Source organism: Sinocyclocheilus anshuiensis, unplaced genomic scaffold (genome assembly GCF_001515605.1).
Source record: "Sinocyclocheilus anshuiensis isolate Anshui unplaced genomic scaffold, SAMN03320099.WGS_v1.1 scaffold25, whole genome shotgun sequence".
In the NCBI taxonomy this organism is placed as follows: Eukaryota; Metazoa; Chordata; class Actinopteri; order Cypriniformes; family Cyprinidae; genus Sinocyclocheilus; species Sinocyclocheilus anshuiensis.
Window position 1 is genome coordinate 286,433 of NW_015536477.1, and position 13,202 is coordinate 299,634.

The following is a 13,202-nucleotide window of genomic DNA, read 5'->3' on the forward strand; positions in this document are numbered from 1 at the left end:
CAGATTACAAAAGGGTAAGAAAGAGATGGTTCTTTAAAGAACCTTTGACTGAATGGTTCTATGTGGAACCAAAAATGGTTCTTCTATGGCATCGCTTGAAGAACCTTTTGAAGCACCTTTATTTTTAAGAGTGTAGGCCTAATTAAAAGAATTAGCTGATAGAGATTTTTGTCCTTGAAAAAAAATGAGATGGAGCCTACAGTACTGCCTGTAGCCTAACGTTAACTGATTCTCTTATTACACGCATCACAGGTAGAAATGTGGTCTCAGAATAATAATTGAAATGGAACTGAACTGAATTAAATCGAATTGAAATCCTTGGAATTGAAACTGACGAGCAGGGCACCTACCTGTGGAAGAATGCTGAGGGAGTGGCACCAAACTACTATATTAATCATATTTTTGAGGGTCTAGAGCGAGTTATCAGACACCCCTTGTGTATTAAATCCACTTTAACTAATAGCTAAAACTTCTGCAATAGTGTTGTCATTGAAAACATCAGTCCAATGTACCAACAGTTTTGAAACCTAAAGTCGCGCCAAAAGACAGTGATGCGCTTCAATCAGGCTTCATTTGCAGCACCTGTTTCATTCTCAAGCCCGAAAGGAAACTTTCGACCTTCACAGATTGTTCCGCTTTTATTCGGAAAGCCGTGAAGTTCTGTATGTGTATTGTTTTTTACTTATTATTTCTTGAAGATGCAGAAAGCCTTGAAGAAGTATTTTGTAAACATGGACGAGTATCTGGCCAGCATCGGGCTTTACCGAAAAATGATGGCTAGAGACGCGTCCTGTCTGTTTCGAGCTGTTTCTGAGCAGGTAGCCTACATTTTAAAGATGTATATACCTCAAAATAATCTCAAACTGTACATTTGTCTGCGACATTCAGAAGTTGTGAAAGTGTGAATTCTTGAAATTGGTGTATGCTGTAGCATAGCTGTTAAAATAAGTAGCTAGACGACATATTTATGACTATAACGTTACCTCTCCACTGAAGTACCTGTCCAGGTGTTTTGATGTATGCTGATAAACTGATGCTTTTTTATTTTGCTATAAGCTTTACTACTCCCAGAATTACCATCAAAGAATAAGGAAAGAGTGTGTCAACTTCATTAAGGCAAACAGATGCAACTTTGAGCCTGTGAGTGAATTCAGACTACATCAACAGAAACCTTTGTACAAACTGTCATTAAGTTTAAACATTATAACATGTTGTGTTATGGTGTTCCCATGTGTTTCAGTTTGTCCAAGGATCTTTTGAGAAGTATTTGGAACGTTTGGAAGATCCCCAGGTTTGTATTCAGGGTCTTTTATCTTGTTGCTGTCACTAAAATATTAACAATGCATGTGTTTTATTTTTGTAGCTTAATGATTAGGCTATTTAATGCTTCAAGAGTCAAACCTACATGAGGTGTTTAAGACTTCATATGAATGTAATGTACTGTCTTTTAATATCCCAAATTCAATAGGAAACCACAGGTCAAGTGGAAATAAAAGCACTGTCTTTACTGTACAGGTATGCTCTGCATCTCTCTCTCTTTAATCCTGAGCCTTTTTGTGAAACACTATTAATTACTTTTTATATTCCGTTAAAGTAACCATATTAAAGGAATAGTTCACTCAAAAAGGAAATGCATCATTTACTCATTTTCATGTCCTTTCAAAACCATACGTCTTTTTCTTCTGTGGAACACAAAAGTTTAATTTCTGAGGGACATTCTGGCTGCTCTCTTCGATATGTTATGAGGTATCAAAATGACAAAAAGGAGACTCCTGTGCTGTATCTTAAGTCACATGATAAACAGACCAAAGCTGTTAAACTGTTAAAGGGGTCATATGATGCTTTTTTAAAGATCATTATTTTGTGTATTTGGTGTAACAGAATATGTTGACATTCTTTACTGTTCAAAAAACACATTATTTTTCAAATACTGTACATTATTGTAGGTCCTCTATGCCCCGCCTCTCTCAAACGCTTAGTTTTCTACAAAGTCCCTCCTTCCGACAAGCGCAGTCTGCTCTGATTGGCCAGCTGACCCAGTGCATTGTGATTGGCCGAACACCGCAAGCACTCGTCGGAAATGTAACGCCCCTTACCATAATTGCGAGCTTCATCTTTCAAAATAAATGTAAAGACAGTAAATAATGTCATTAGTTTTACCATCAGTTCAAGCCCGAAAGGGGAACAGACACAGTAATGATGCAGTACACAAGCCGTGGTTAAGACAGCTGACTCTATTGTGATGTGACGCTGTCTCTCTCACACACACAAACACGCTCGTGCGCACACACACACGATGCACAAAACTCCGCATTTGAACAGTCAATAGCAAATACTTAAACTAGTAACAAAACATACTTACAGTCGCTGATTCAGAAGCGCCAGATTGTCATAGCAAAGTCAGAATTACCTCCTCTCCTAGGTTCACGAAACGGTCGTCCATAAAATGCATTGCTGTTCTGTTGTAAGTAATCGTAAAGATTCCTAAATGCATCTACTTTCGGAAGGCCAAATAAAGTGCTTTTGCTTTCGCCTAGAAACACACAGCGTCTCTCTGACATGGCTGCATCAACACTAACTGCGGTTACTGAAACCACGCCTTCTTTCTTTGCGTGCACATTTGGGCGGCATTATGCTAATATTTCCACATAGTGAGGTAGATATGTGGGGGCGTGTTAGAACGAGCCGTTTTAGGGGGGTGTGGCAGAGTCTTAACTTTGATAAAGAATATCTCTTTGGTTTTGAGACTTTAGTCTTTGCAACTTCAGGGGTCTTATCTATTCACGAACAGCTTGTAACACTCCAAAGAGAAAGGAAAACTTGAAATCGCATCATATGACCCCTTTAATCTTCTCATCCGCCAAATATCTAAAAGCATTACCAAAGTCATATTTTTAGTGAATAATGACTTGTATGTTGGTTTGTTTCCCACACAAAGCTACCATATGGCTTTGGAAGACTTGGAATAAAGTGCTCAAGTTTTGTGGGCTGCTTTTATGAGAGGCTTATGATTAGTCCTTGACAGTCCGAGTCCTCATTCACTTTCATTATACTGAAAAGAGCAGCCAGGACATTTTTAAATTCATCTTTTGTGTTCCATGGAAGAAAAGCAGTCAAATGGCTTTAAAATAAAATGGGGGTAAACTATTCATTCATCTGTTGCATTACATCTGGACTATACCTATTTGAATACATTCAGATTTAAAATGTGGAATTTTGTTCTCATGTGAATGGTTTTTGGCGCAGGCGGTGCTTTGTCATTTACAGGTATCCAGGTAAGCCGCCAACTGAGATTGCAGAGGAGGACAGTTTGCCTAAGGTGAGGAATGTTAAACTCCCTTAGCTCACGTTCAAAAGTTCTAATTCAGGTTCTATTTTAATTTAGTTTCATTATTCTGGCCATTAATCACCCACTTGGCCATGAACTAACCACAGCTGCCGTGTCACAGAAATAACTAAACCAAAGCAGTATACACAGTTGGATTTTTTGCTTGCTTACCACTTATGAAAGATTTAATACCATGAATCTAAGCAAGAAGTTATTCCATTGAAGCTCTCATGGTAGCCGCCTGGGAAGCTGGACCCCTGACTCCAGAAGTTACGTAGTGGCCATCAAAAGAGAGGATCTGGTGGAATCCATCAGCTCTAGATACTTTAGTGTACAATATGTATATCATGAGGGTGGGATGTCTGAGCCTGAGATGATTTTGTTTTTTGTTGGCAGCATTCACACAATCTTCTGTTCTGCATCTCCTTTGAAATGTGAAGAAATAAGATGACAGTTTTAGTGTGTTTTTTTTCCTTTACTTTTTTGATCAATACTGTGTAATTTGTGCAGTGTTCATTATGTTTCCCAGCACATTTACCAGAATTCGACTCCACAGATTTTGCTGTGTTGCTCAAACAACGGCCACTATGACATTGTTTATCCCAAGAACTATCCAGTGGATGCTGCAGTATGTCAGGGTGAGTTAGCAGTTCATCAAGCCTGAATCCCATGATTAATACATCCTGAACAATCCAAACGGTAAACATTTTGCTCTGTATTGTAACATCACAGTACTGGAACGTTGTATGTGCTGCTTTTATTTTTTCAGCCCTTTTGTATGAACTGTTATACACGCGTGTTCTGGGAGTTGAGGAAGAAGAGCTGCAGGTGCTGATGGAGGGGTTCAAAGGAGGGGGACGGCGATACCGAAACAGCCAGTCTATGTGCAGTGAGGATGCTGGCTACGATACCCCAGAAGACCGCCCTCAGAGGTCTTCTCTTGTCTGTTGTTGTCTTTGTACTCTCTGCTTCCTTTATCTTACCCTTTGTCTTTCTTGCTGACTATCTTTTAAATGCAAAGTGTTGTTTCATCATGGAAAAAATGTTGACAGATGCATGCCTTGCGAGTATAGATTGTAAACAAATGGTTGACGCAGATGTCAAAATTCTGTAATTTATTCATCCTCATGATGTTCAGACCCACAGGAAACACAATAAGGAGATGTTTGCAGAATGTCAGAAACCCTCTTTACTATACAATGAAAATGAATCGGGGCTGGGGCTGTGAAGCTCCAAAAATGCAGAAAAAGCACCTACAGAAATAGTCCATACTGCTTGTGTGATAATATTCCAAGGCATATGTAAGATTTAAAAAAAAAAAAAAGACAGTTACAAAAAAACATTTAAAACATTTTAAATGATATTTCAATAAATACAGTAAAAATAGTGATTTGTGGTCAAATAAATTCAGCATTTATATAGTACAGACTCCAAAGCTTTGAACAGTATTGTACTTTTTCTAAAGATTGTAGCTTGATGGTAGTTTAACTTAGAAATTAGAGTAGTTTGTAGCTTGACAGGTGTTACAGGTAGTAGCAAGTAGCTTCTCCAACACTTCTGGCCATTATATGCTTTCATTTTTTAGAATTCTTTTTGTGTTTTACCAAAGAATGTCAGTTTATGTACTTTTCATGACTTCGTTGTTCCAGAGAAGAATGGGAGTTGAGTGGTCACAGCCGATTGGAAGACAAAACCAAAGCTGGAGCTGAGGACCAGAAGGTGGCTAAAACCATAATTTAAGAGATTAAGATGTTGAACTTTCATCAGTATTTGACAGGATTTCTCTGCACCAGGCCACAGAAGGGTCAGGAAAACTGGCACTGCCATACAAGGTACTGAAGGCCTTAGAGCCAGAGCTGTACCGCAACGTGGAGTTTGACGTGTGGCAAGACGCCCGCAAAGGTCAGTTTATAGTTACTTTTTAAGAGCTTAAATGATTGTTACCCTAATTTAGGAGTATCGTTTGTGATGTGCTTTGTGATAATCCTGTGTTATAGAGCTACAGAAGACTGATTACATGGTGTTTGCTGGCAGACAGTACTTTTTAGGAGATAAGTGTCAGGTGGGACAAAACCTTTCTTCAGGTTTAAGTGTAAACACATTGCAAACTGGCATGCCATTTTTCATTTGTCACTTCTTTTGACAAAACAGACTCCTGTTATGTTTTTTTTTTTTATATAATAATGGATCCTATTTCTGATGCAATTCTTTGTTTTCCAGGTCCGCTTGGATCCAAAAGGGAAGTACTACAATGCATTCATTCAAGAAGTAGGGACTCAGACCACTGCTGTGACCGTGTTCATTGAGGAGCTTGGAGAAAAGTAAGCTATGACCATTTGTGCTTTCTCACAGGCAAACATCAATGAGAATCTTTAAACATCCTCGTTGGCTCCTCTAGGCACCTGGTTCCCTTGACCAATCTGAAGCCAGTGAATCCTGTGCCAGCATGGAACATCACACCAAGCAGAAAGGGAAATTCCTACAACCATCCAGAGCAGTACCCTGGAGAGCTAGGTCTGCCTCTTTTCGACTTCATTTTTATTGGGTTGTACAGTCTTGAGTATTCTTTAATTTAGTGGGTGATTACTTGTTTTGTGTAATTAAGTGTGTGTGTGTGTGTGTGTGTGTATGTGTGTGTGTGTATGTGTATATATATATATATATATATATATATGCACACACTTATCTTTTCTTTCATGTGTTCAATGGGCAAGCAAAAAGATCAGAGTGACTTTGACAAGGGCCAAATAGACAATATTAGGCTGGTGGGTTTATTGTTGTGGCTGATCAAATTATAGGTCTATTACTTGTAGATATCAGAGTAATTAGCAGGGCACATGAATGATCAGATTAGATATTTCTGGGTCATGAAAGTATTCCTCTTTAAAGACCCAGAGCTGCGCGGACGGCGACGGTACTTCAGGAAACCTCGTGGTAAGGAGATGTTGATGGCAGTGTCTTTCAGTCGTCCTCAGCCTGGCTTACCTCCCCGTCTGCAGCCCGGGCCAGGAAACATTCATCCTGTCCGTTCTCCAGGGGTACACGGTCCTGCTCCACCTCCTGCAGGTCTGGCCTATGAACACTACCGACCCCACCTTTCAACTAGACCACCACGTGGCTACGCCCCACCCAGGTTAGACACAAAATTCTTTACAGATGCTTATTCATTGTTGTATCTTCTAAACATATGTCCTTTCCTTACTCATTGGATGAATCTATTTTTGTGGTTCTTTCACCACACATGTTTTGGCCAGAAGTTCGACCCGATTCCTGAACAGACACCATCTTATTGGACCAGACATAGCCTATTATCCCAGTCCCAGCAAGCGCTGCTACCAGAGTTTTGATAACTACTCATACAGGTCTCGGTAGGAAAACATTTACTTGAACATATACATCAGAAATGAATAATTCTAAGAATGACACTATGATGAACCTCTTCAGTATAATGTATTAATATATTTTGTAACTGGGTATGTATTTATTTATTCAACTTAAAAAATGGACATATTCAACATAAAAAAAATGGGTTGTGAAAATAAGGAACTATGACTTAAAAGACTATATGAAATGGTTTAACACATTTTCTTTTTTATTTACACATTTCCTGTTGAGACAAGAATTTGAACTCTTTAATTGAATTTGAAAAAGACATTACCCTTTAGTTTACCTGCCAAAATTACACTTGACAGGTTGTTGCATAGAAAATGGCAATGAAGACATTTTCCAAATTAATAATTTCCAGCTTCTTCCTTTTTAAATCAATTATTTCTAGAAGAAAAACAAAGAAATATTAATGTTTATGCAGTCAGAGACAAGTATATCTCCAAATTCTTGGGCTGCCTATAGTAAGAATAGTCATTACAGTACTAATTTCTCACTAGAAAAAGTTGAAAGGTTGGACAGAACAATGCATTTAAACACAATGACCAGCCTCAACTTTTTCAGCTTTCGGAATCAGCCAAAGAACAGACTGTATTTCTCATGTTCCTTTGTTAAATTGTGTTTTCCGTGAATCCATTGCATCATTTTCAATATTTCAAGGTATTTCAGCTGAATCTTCTCTTTGCTCCGTAAACCCCTTTTATTCAGCTGCTGGCAAAGTGAGTTCAATTGTGTATATATAGGAGTCGTCGGCGGCAGATGCACGCTCTGAATAAAGAGTGTCTGAGCTGTGTTCCTGAGCCAGGAGCGGAAACCCAGGACATAGAGGGAAGTATCACCTTCTATGAGATTGAGGAGACTGATGAGAGTGCCTTCTCGCCGATACCAGTGAGACACCCAGTTCTACTTCACTAACAGATGGGAGTATTAAGGCCCGTTCACACCAAGAATGATAGCTACATTGCTGTCTGCATGAACGCATAATGCCATTGTTTGTTAAAAGCACGAACTGCACTTATGATATGCCTCTTGAAATGCTCAAGCTCTTTAAAGTCAAGTGGATTCCCTATTCACATAAAATCAGAAGGATCATTAAAACTATAGTTATTGTCTTTGGTGTGCACAGGCCTTTTAGGCTTTGATGCTAAGATCACTGTTCTGTCCGTCTCACTGTGTGTATCTGAAGAGTCAAGCAGTCTCCAGCCCCATGGTTTCAGGAGCCACTGCTTACTGGGTGCCAAGAGTTCCCAGTCCAATACCTCCCTCAGGCAAGCAGCCCATGACATCATCAGAGGAGGACCCTGATGAGAGGAGTAATGCTGGCGACCAAGGTACAGCCAAAACCTCGCCGGTGGTTTAGCTCTGAATGTTCCATGGCTCTGTGTCAAAACCAAATGAGCTGACAGCTACTCACATTGTCAGATATCTATATCAGGAGTTCTCAGAGTGGGGTCCATGAACACCTGGCGGGGCTGTGACCCATAGCCAGGGGTCTGCAAAATAATTTTAGTGACCTATGATTTCCACAATGAGGAAAACACAGACAGAATCCAAAAAAAAAAAAATAATAATTTACTATATGACACGTAATTTCGTGAAAATCTGGGATGAATTAATCCAAATTATGACTACATTTAATCAAATTGCTTTATGGACTAGTGTATGTGAATATTAAATCGCAAAAAGGCTGCTATGTAAATATAAAGTCTTCATTTGAATAAATGGTGGGGTTTTGACTACTGTGCACATGTGATGCTCATCTGCCATCTCACTATATGAGACATGAACATAGCATTTCATTTGATTAAAACCTATTGTTATATACAAACTGAAACTCAAATATCTTCACAATGACTCGCCACAATAAAAGTTTGGTTTAACTTAAAATTTTGACAAATATATTACTATTGTGATATGGGGGGGCCAGAAATATTAAAATGGTACAAATTTAATTAGTATATAATTATAATGTATAATTATAATGTGGTCTTTAGAAAAATTTCTCCCCTGTATGGGGTCCCTGGCCCCAAAAAGTTTGAGAACCCCTGATCCATGTAAATGGCATTTTTTTTACTGCGTATCATCAATACTGGTATATTGCGACACCCCTAGTCATCAATATTTGTGGTACAGTACATTTTTATTTGGATGGAACTATGAACCATAGATGCTTTTTAGTGCCCTTCACTCAGGTATTGCTTTTTTGTTGATCCATGTTGTCAAATGTGGCTCTGATAATTGGGTAAACAAATTTTCTCATTTATTCTAGTTAATGGACCTTGCATGGTGTCGTCTTCCATTTTAGTTTTCAACAAGGTCTGACATCAGTATAAAAAAAAAAGGTGGAATTACACACTATTCAGGTCCCCCAAAACCAAATTCATGCCTGCAATTGATTTCATATACATTTGGTACATGTTGTTGATGATTTGTACGGAAAAGTGGAAGTGTGCTGTTTCACTGCTCTTTGCTTTGGAGTTATCCCCATGATGGCCAAAAGGCAGCTCACTAAGTTTTGACAGCCCATATGTGTTGTGATTGGTGGTTAATTTTAACTGTTTGTCCTGACTAGGTGAATACTCTGAGGAGTACATCTACTCTGCTGCAGGTTAGGTCATTAATGATTACATTGTGTTTGTGAAATTTCAGCATTATGCTCTTGTCACTGTGTGCACTGATATTAAAACATCATGCTTCTGTATTGCAGAGGCAGGATATCAGAGTCCATCGGTGTATGCTGCAGCAGCAGAGTCTACCACCAATCTGGTACTGTCTTCCAATCTTCTTAATTTGTCAAAAATGTCCACCAAAATGCTAATGATGTGGCTGACATGAGTTCCAGTGGGAGAACATGGAGAAGATGTGCTCTGACAGCTCTGCACAATCTCTCCTAAACCAACTTCTGTTTTTCCCTTTATTTGAGAATACGGAAAATATGACTTCACTCATTAGATGAGTGTGTGTGGAAATGTTTAAAATTACTTTTACAATAAATAGAGATTGCTAATCCGATTGAATTTTGACATTTTGCAGACCATTCAGGAAGGAATTTCTCGTGCCGGGTCGCCGCAAGAGGGTGTCGCTACCTACAGTTACTCACAACAGGCATGCATTGTTCACAGTATTCATAAATTTGTTAAACAGTTGTGTTCTGCCTTGGAGGGGACGTGTGTAACTCAATCTTTTAAGGTGGTTGTGAAGTCTTCTGTCCTCTCCTCTTCTCAACAAATCAACTCTGCCCCGGCTGCGATCTTCACATCAAACTCTTCCTCTTCATCCACTGGGAGCTCCCAGACCCCTCCAAACTCACTGCAGCCCAACAACATCTTAACGCCTGGACAGCCACCATCTCAGAATACTCTGGGCAGGCCTGGTATACAGTTATGGTTGTTTTGTCTAACTTTTTTAACTAATGTAGTGATTGTCATGTACAATCATCAAATACTAATGTGTTAGCAAAGGAGATTAATCAAGACACTTCCCTCTGTAGTCATTGTGTAGTTTTATCCACACTGTTTTTCCCGAGCAGTTCCGTGGTTTGTCAATGAGCTGGGAGAACCAGTTGCCATGGCGCCTCCTCCACCCTACTCTTATGACCCCAATGGCAGTGACCTTCCAAGAGGTCAGAGGGAACCACCTCTTTGTTAAATATTTGTGCATAATTTTTTTCCTACATATTTGTGTTATTTCTAACATTTTTTTTTTCCCTCAGATTGCAAAGTGCTCCAGTACTACTACAATTTGGGGGTTCAGGTACGTGAGCATTTTGCTTTTGATCTCCACATTGTCACCTCTAGAGATTTATAGCTTATGTAATGTCCTGCACTTATAAATGAGGCTAGGTTTATGTGAGTTATGCCTAAATGCGAGTAATACGTGGCCTATTGTGGCTTTTATAAAATAAAAGCAGCATGGGAAGTCATAAGGATTTGAAATATTAATAATACTGAAAAAAGTCATATTGTGCATCTATAACAATTAAATGCAGTGACGTCTTATGAGCCACACAAAAAATATTAATGAATATTAATAATACTGACAAAAATCATAAATTAAGACTTCATTAAATGCATTTTTTAAATTATTTTATAATTTTTCTTGTGGTGCACTTATCTTAGTTTTTTTTTTTTTTTTTTTTTTTTTAACAATTCCATTTCAAAATTTATTATTTAGGTAAAACCTAAATTTAGTCTCTGATTTGAGCTCTTTATTGGAAGGGGTTGAAACTTAGGGTAAACGTATTAGAACTTGAATGTAAACACCCACTGTTATGATTGGCTAACATCTATGCATTTGAAATGAGCATTACATGTGAAACTCTCTCAAAGTTATACTGTATTTTTACAGCTTTCTGTATATGAAAATCACAATATAGAGAACAGATTTGAATGCTACTTACAGGGACCATGTGAAGTTGATCGTTTAGTCACTGGCTTGATTCACTAATGCATAAACAGCAGTAAACCACTTTACAACAAAGACATCTGTACATGAGCCCTTCGATATTACACCAGTCACAGGTTAGATAATACTAAAGTAACAATTGTCAGCAGAAACCAAATAATGTGGCTTACTCTCCTTGATGACCTTAAATAATTTAACAAAAAGTTTAATTGCTTTTTGTGACATACTGATGTTTCTGTATTCAGTATTTTGTATTCATACTGATGTTTTTGTGTTCCAGTGGTATCAGCAGAGTTACTGGCACTCTATGGTGCAGATGCAGCAGGTGTATTCGCAGCCTGTCGCAGATGCTCAGTTCCAGCCGTACCAGAGCACTGTTCCCACCGCTGACCACACAGTCCCCCAGGCCTACTCTGATCCTGTCCGCATGTGCCTGCATCCACAAGGAGACGTGCCTAGCAATGGTAAGGCATCACTACCACAAAATTCCACATTCTCAGCTTTCACATCCATCTTGAGCTTGTCAAACATCTACTCTTTTCTACACTGTACACTCTAGGGCTGCCCCCCTAATAGACAACTAAACATGAACAAATGTTATTTGTTGCAGGTCTATCGTTAACGGCTGGTCCTTGAGGTAATCGCGGTATATCGGGCAGGAAATTCAAATGTTCGCCTATCATTCACAGACCTCAAATATGGTTTATCATTCGACAGTGAAACGTGTAGTAGTAGCAACTTACAGGTATATGGCAGCTCGCTCTAACATTAACCTAGATAAATGTGCTATTAGGTGCGTATCCAAGTGTTTGTGTGGAGTGTGGAAGCTATTAGCGCGCTTACTGCAGGACATGGAGGCGCTGACGCGATCTTTTTTTTTCTGAGATCAGTGGAAACAACTTAAAATACCCTGTATCAATATATCATTTTTGCTCATACAGATAAGAGTAATACATTGTTCGAATCTGCAAAGGGTCCACTTTTCTTTGTGTACACTCAAAATGCACTTTCTGTCATCTCTGTCTCTGTGAACTGGAGCACGTCACAAAAAAGAACCGAAACTCAGCGTATAGGCTACTTGCCTAACAGATGTGAGAAATATATCTAGAGAAAGCTTGAAATGTGTAGGTTTAAAGGGATAGTTCACCTAAAAATGAAAATTACCCCATGATTTATTCATCCTCAAGCCATCCCAGGTGTATATGACTTTCTTCTTTCAGACAAATACAATCGGAGTTATATTAAAAAATGTCCTGGCTCTTCCAAGCTTTATAATGGCAGTGAATGGGAGGTGAGATTCAATAGTCCAATAGAAGTCCAATAAAAGTGAATAAATCAATCATAAAAAGTACTCCACAGGGCTCTGGGGGATTAATAAAAGACTCCTTAAGCAAATCAATGCATTTTTGTAAGAAAAATATCCATATTTAAATCTTATTTATAAAATGTAATCTCTAGCTTACGCTAACTGTCGTTTGCGCATACAAGAGAGGCCGTTCCAGCAGATGACGTAGAACATAGTCGAACGAGGTGACAAACATGGAAGTGACGAACGCAGAAGTGCAGAGGAGAGCGCAAAACAAAACACCGGTCACGAATTAAAAGTACAAAATGGGGATTTGTAAAGAAAAATGTCAGAGGATTTCGATATAAGCCTGGAGGAGACTTGTTTTCCTTTGCTAAACAACGGAAACTTTGCTTCCTTTGGTCCTGTAAACAAAACTTGGTTCTCGCAAGAATAGTGTATTCTCACCGAAGCTTACGCTATACCTATGTCCTATGCTATTTGCATATGACAGTTAGCAGAGTATGTTTTATGATGGATGAATTAACTTTTTATTGGACTATTATTATTATTGGACTATTGACTATATTATTAACTATCCTGATGATCTGATGATAGCTGCTCGCATCTCAGCTTGTCTAACAGAACATCTCTTCCATCTTTATTTGACCCTCTAACTCTAGCACTCTATTATAATTCTATTCTTTAAAAAACAAAAAAACCTGCCCCTTTTAGACTTGCACTCTATTTATTTACTAACTGCTTGTTTTTCTTAAAAAAAAAAAAAAAAACATCATTTTC

The 13,202-nt window shown here is 38.6% G+C and overlaps 1 protein-coding gene across 5 annotated transcripts in view; it reads left to right on the forward strand.

Annotated features, from left to right (window-relative positions):
• The first annotated feature begins 565 nt into the window (after positions 1–565).
• The window catches only part of LOC107660770 (putative bifunctional UDP-N-acetylglucosamine transferase and deubiquitinase ALG13), a 15,470-nt gene continuing 2,833 nt past the window's right edge, over positions 566–13,202 (forward strand). The window contains exons 1-24 of one of the 5 annotated variants that reach the window (XM_016450286.1): positions 566–625; positions 699–818; positions 1,057–1,140; positions 1,241–1,291; positions 1,469–1,515; positions 3,247–3,319; positions 3,885–3,966; positions 4,098–4,260; positions 4,978–5,047; positions 5,122–5,230; positions 5,326–5,390; positions 5,549–5,649; positions 5,727–5,842; positions 6,218–6,461; positions 6,583–6,696; positions 7,456–7,600; positions 7,899–8,043; positions 9,285–9,320; positions 9,420–9,478; positions 9,746–9,817; positions 9,902–10,085; positions 10,242–10,334; positions 10,425–10,465; positions 11,397–11,580. In XM_016450286.1, coding sequence (XP_016305772.1) covers positions 699–818; positions 1,057–1,140; positions 1,241–1,291; positions 1,469–1,515; positions 3,247–3,319; positions 3,885–3,966; positions 4,098–4,260; positions 4,978–5,047; positions 5,122–5,230; positions 5,326–5,390; positions 5,549–5,649; positions 5,727–5,842; positions 6,218–6,461; positions 6,583–6,696; positions 7,456–7,600; positions 7,899–8,043; positions 9,285–9,320; positions 9,420–9,478; positions 9,746–9,817; positions 9,902–10,085; positions 10,242–10,334; positions 10,425–10,465; positions 11,397–11,580 — 2,398 coding nt within the window. In that variant the 5' untranslated portion in view covers positions 566–625. Of the gene's footprint in view, positions 819–1,056; positions 1,141–1,240; positions 1,292–1,468; positions 1,516–3,246; positions 3,320–3,884; positions 3,967–4,097; positions 4,261–4,977; positions 5,048–5,121; positions 5,231–5,325; positions 5,391–5,548; positions 5,650–5,726; positions 5,843–6,217; positions 6,462–6,582; positions 6,697–7,455; positions 7,601–7,898; positions 8,044–9,284; positions 9,321–9,419; positions 9,479–9,745; positions 9,818–9,901; positions 10,086–10,241; positions 10,335–10,424; positions 10,466–11,396; positions 11,581–13,202 lie in introns of all 5 variants that reach the window. The other 4 variants (XM_016450417.1, XM_016450478.1, XM_016450221.1 and 1 more) reach the window with 4 other exon arrangements.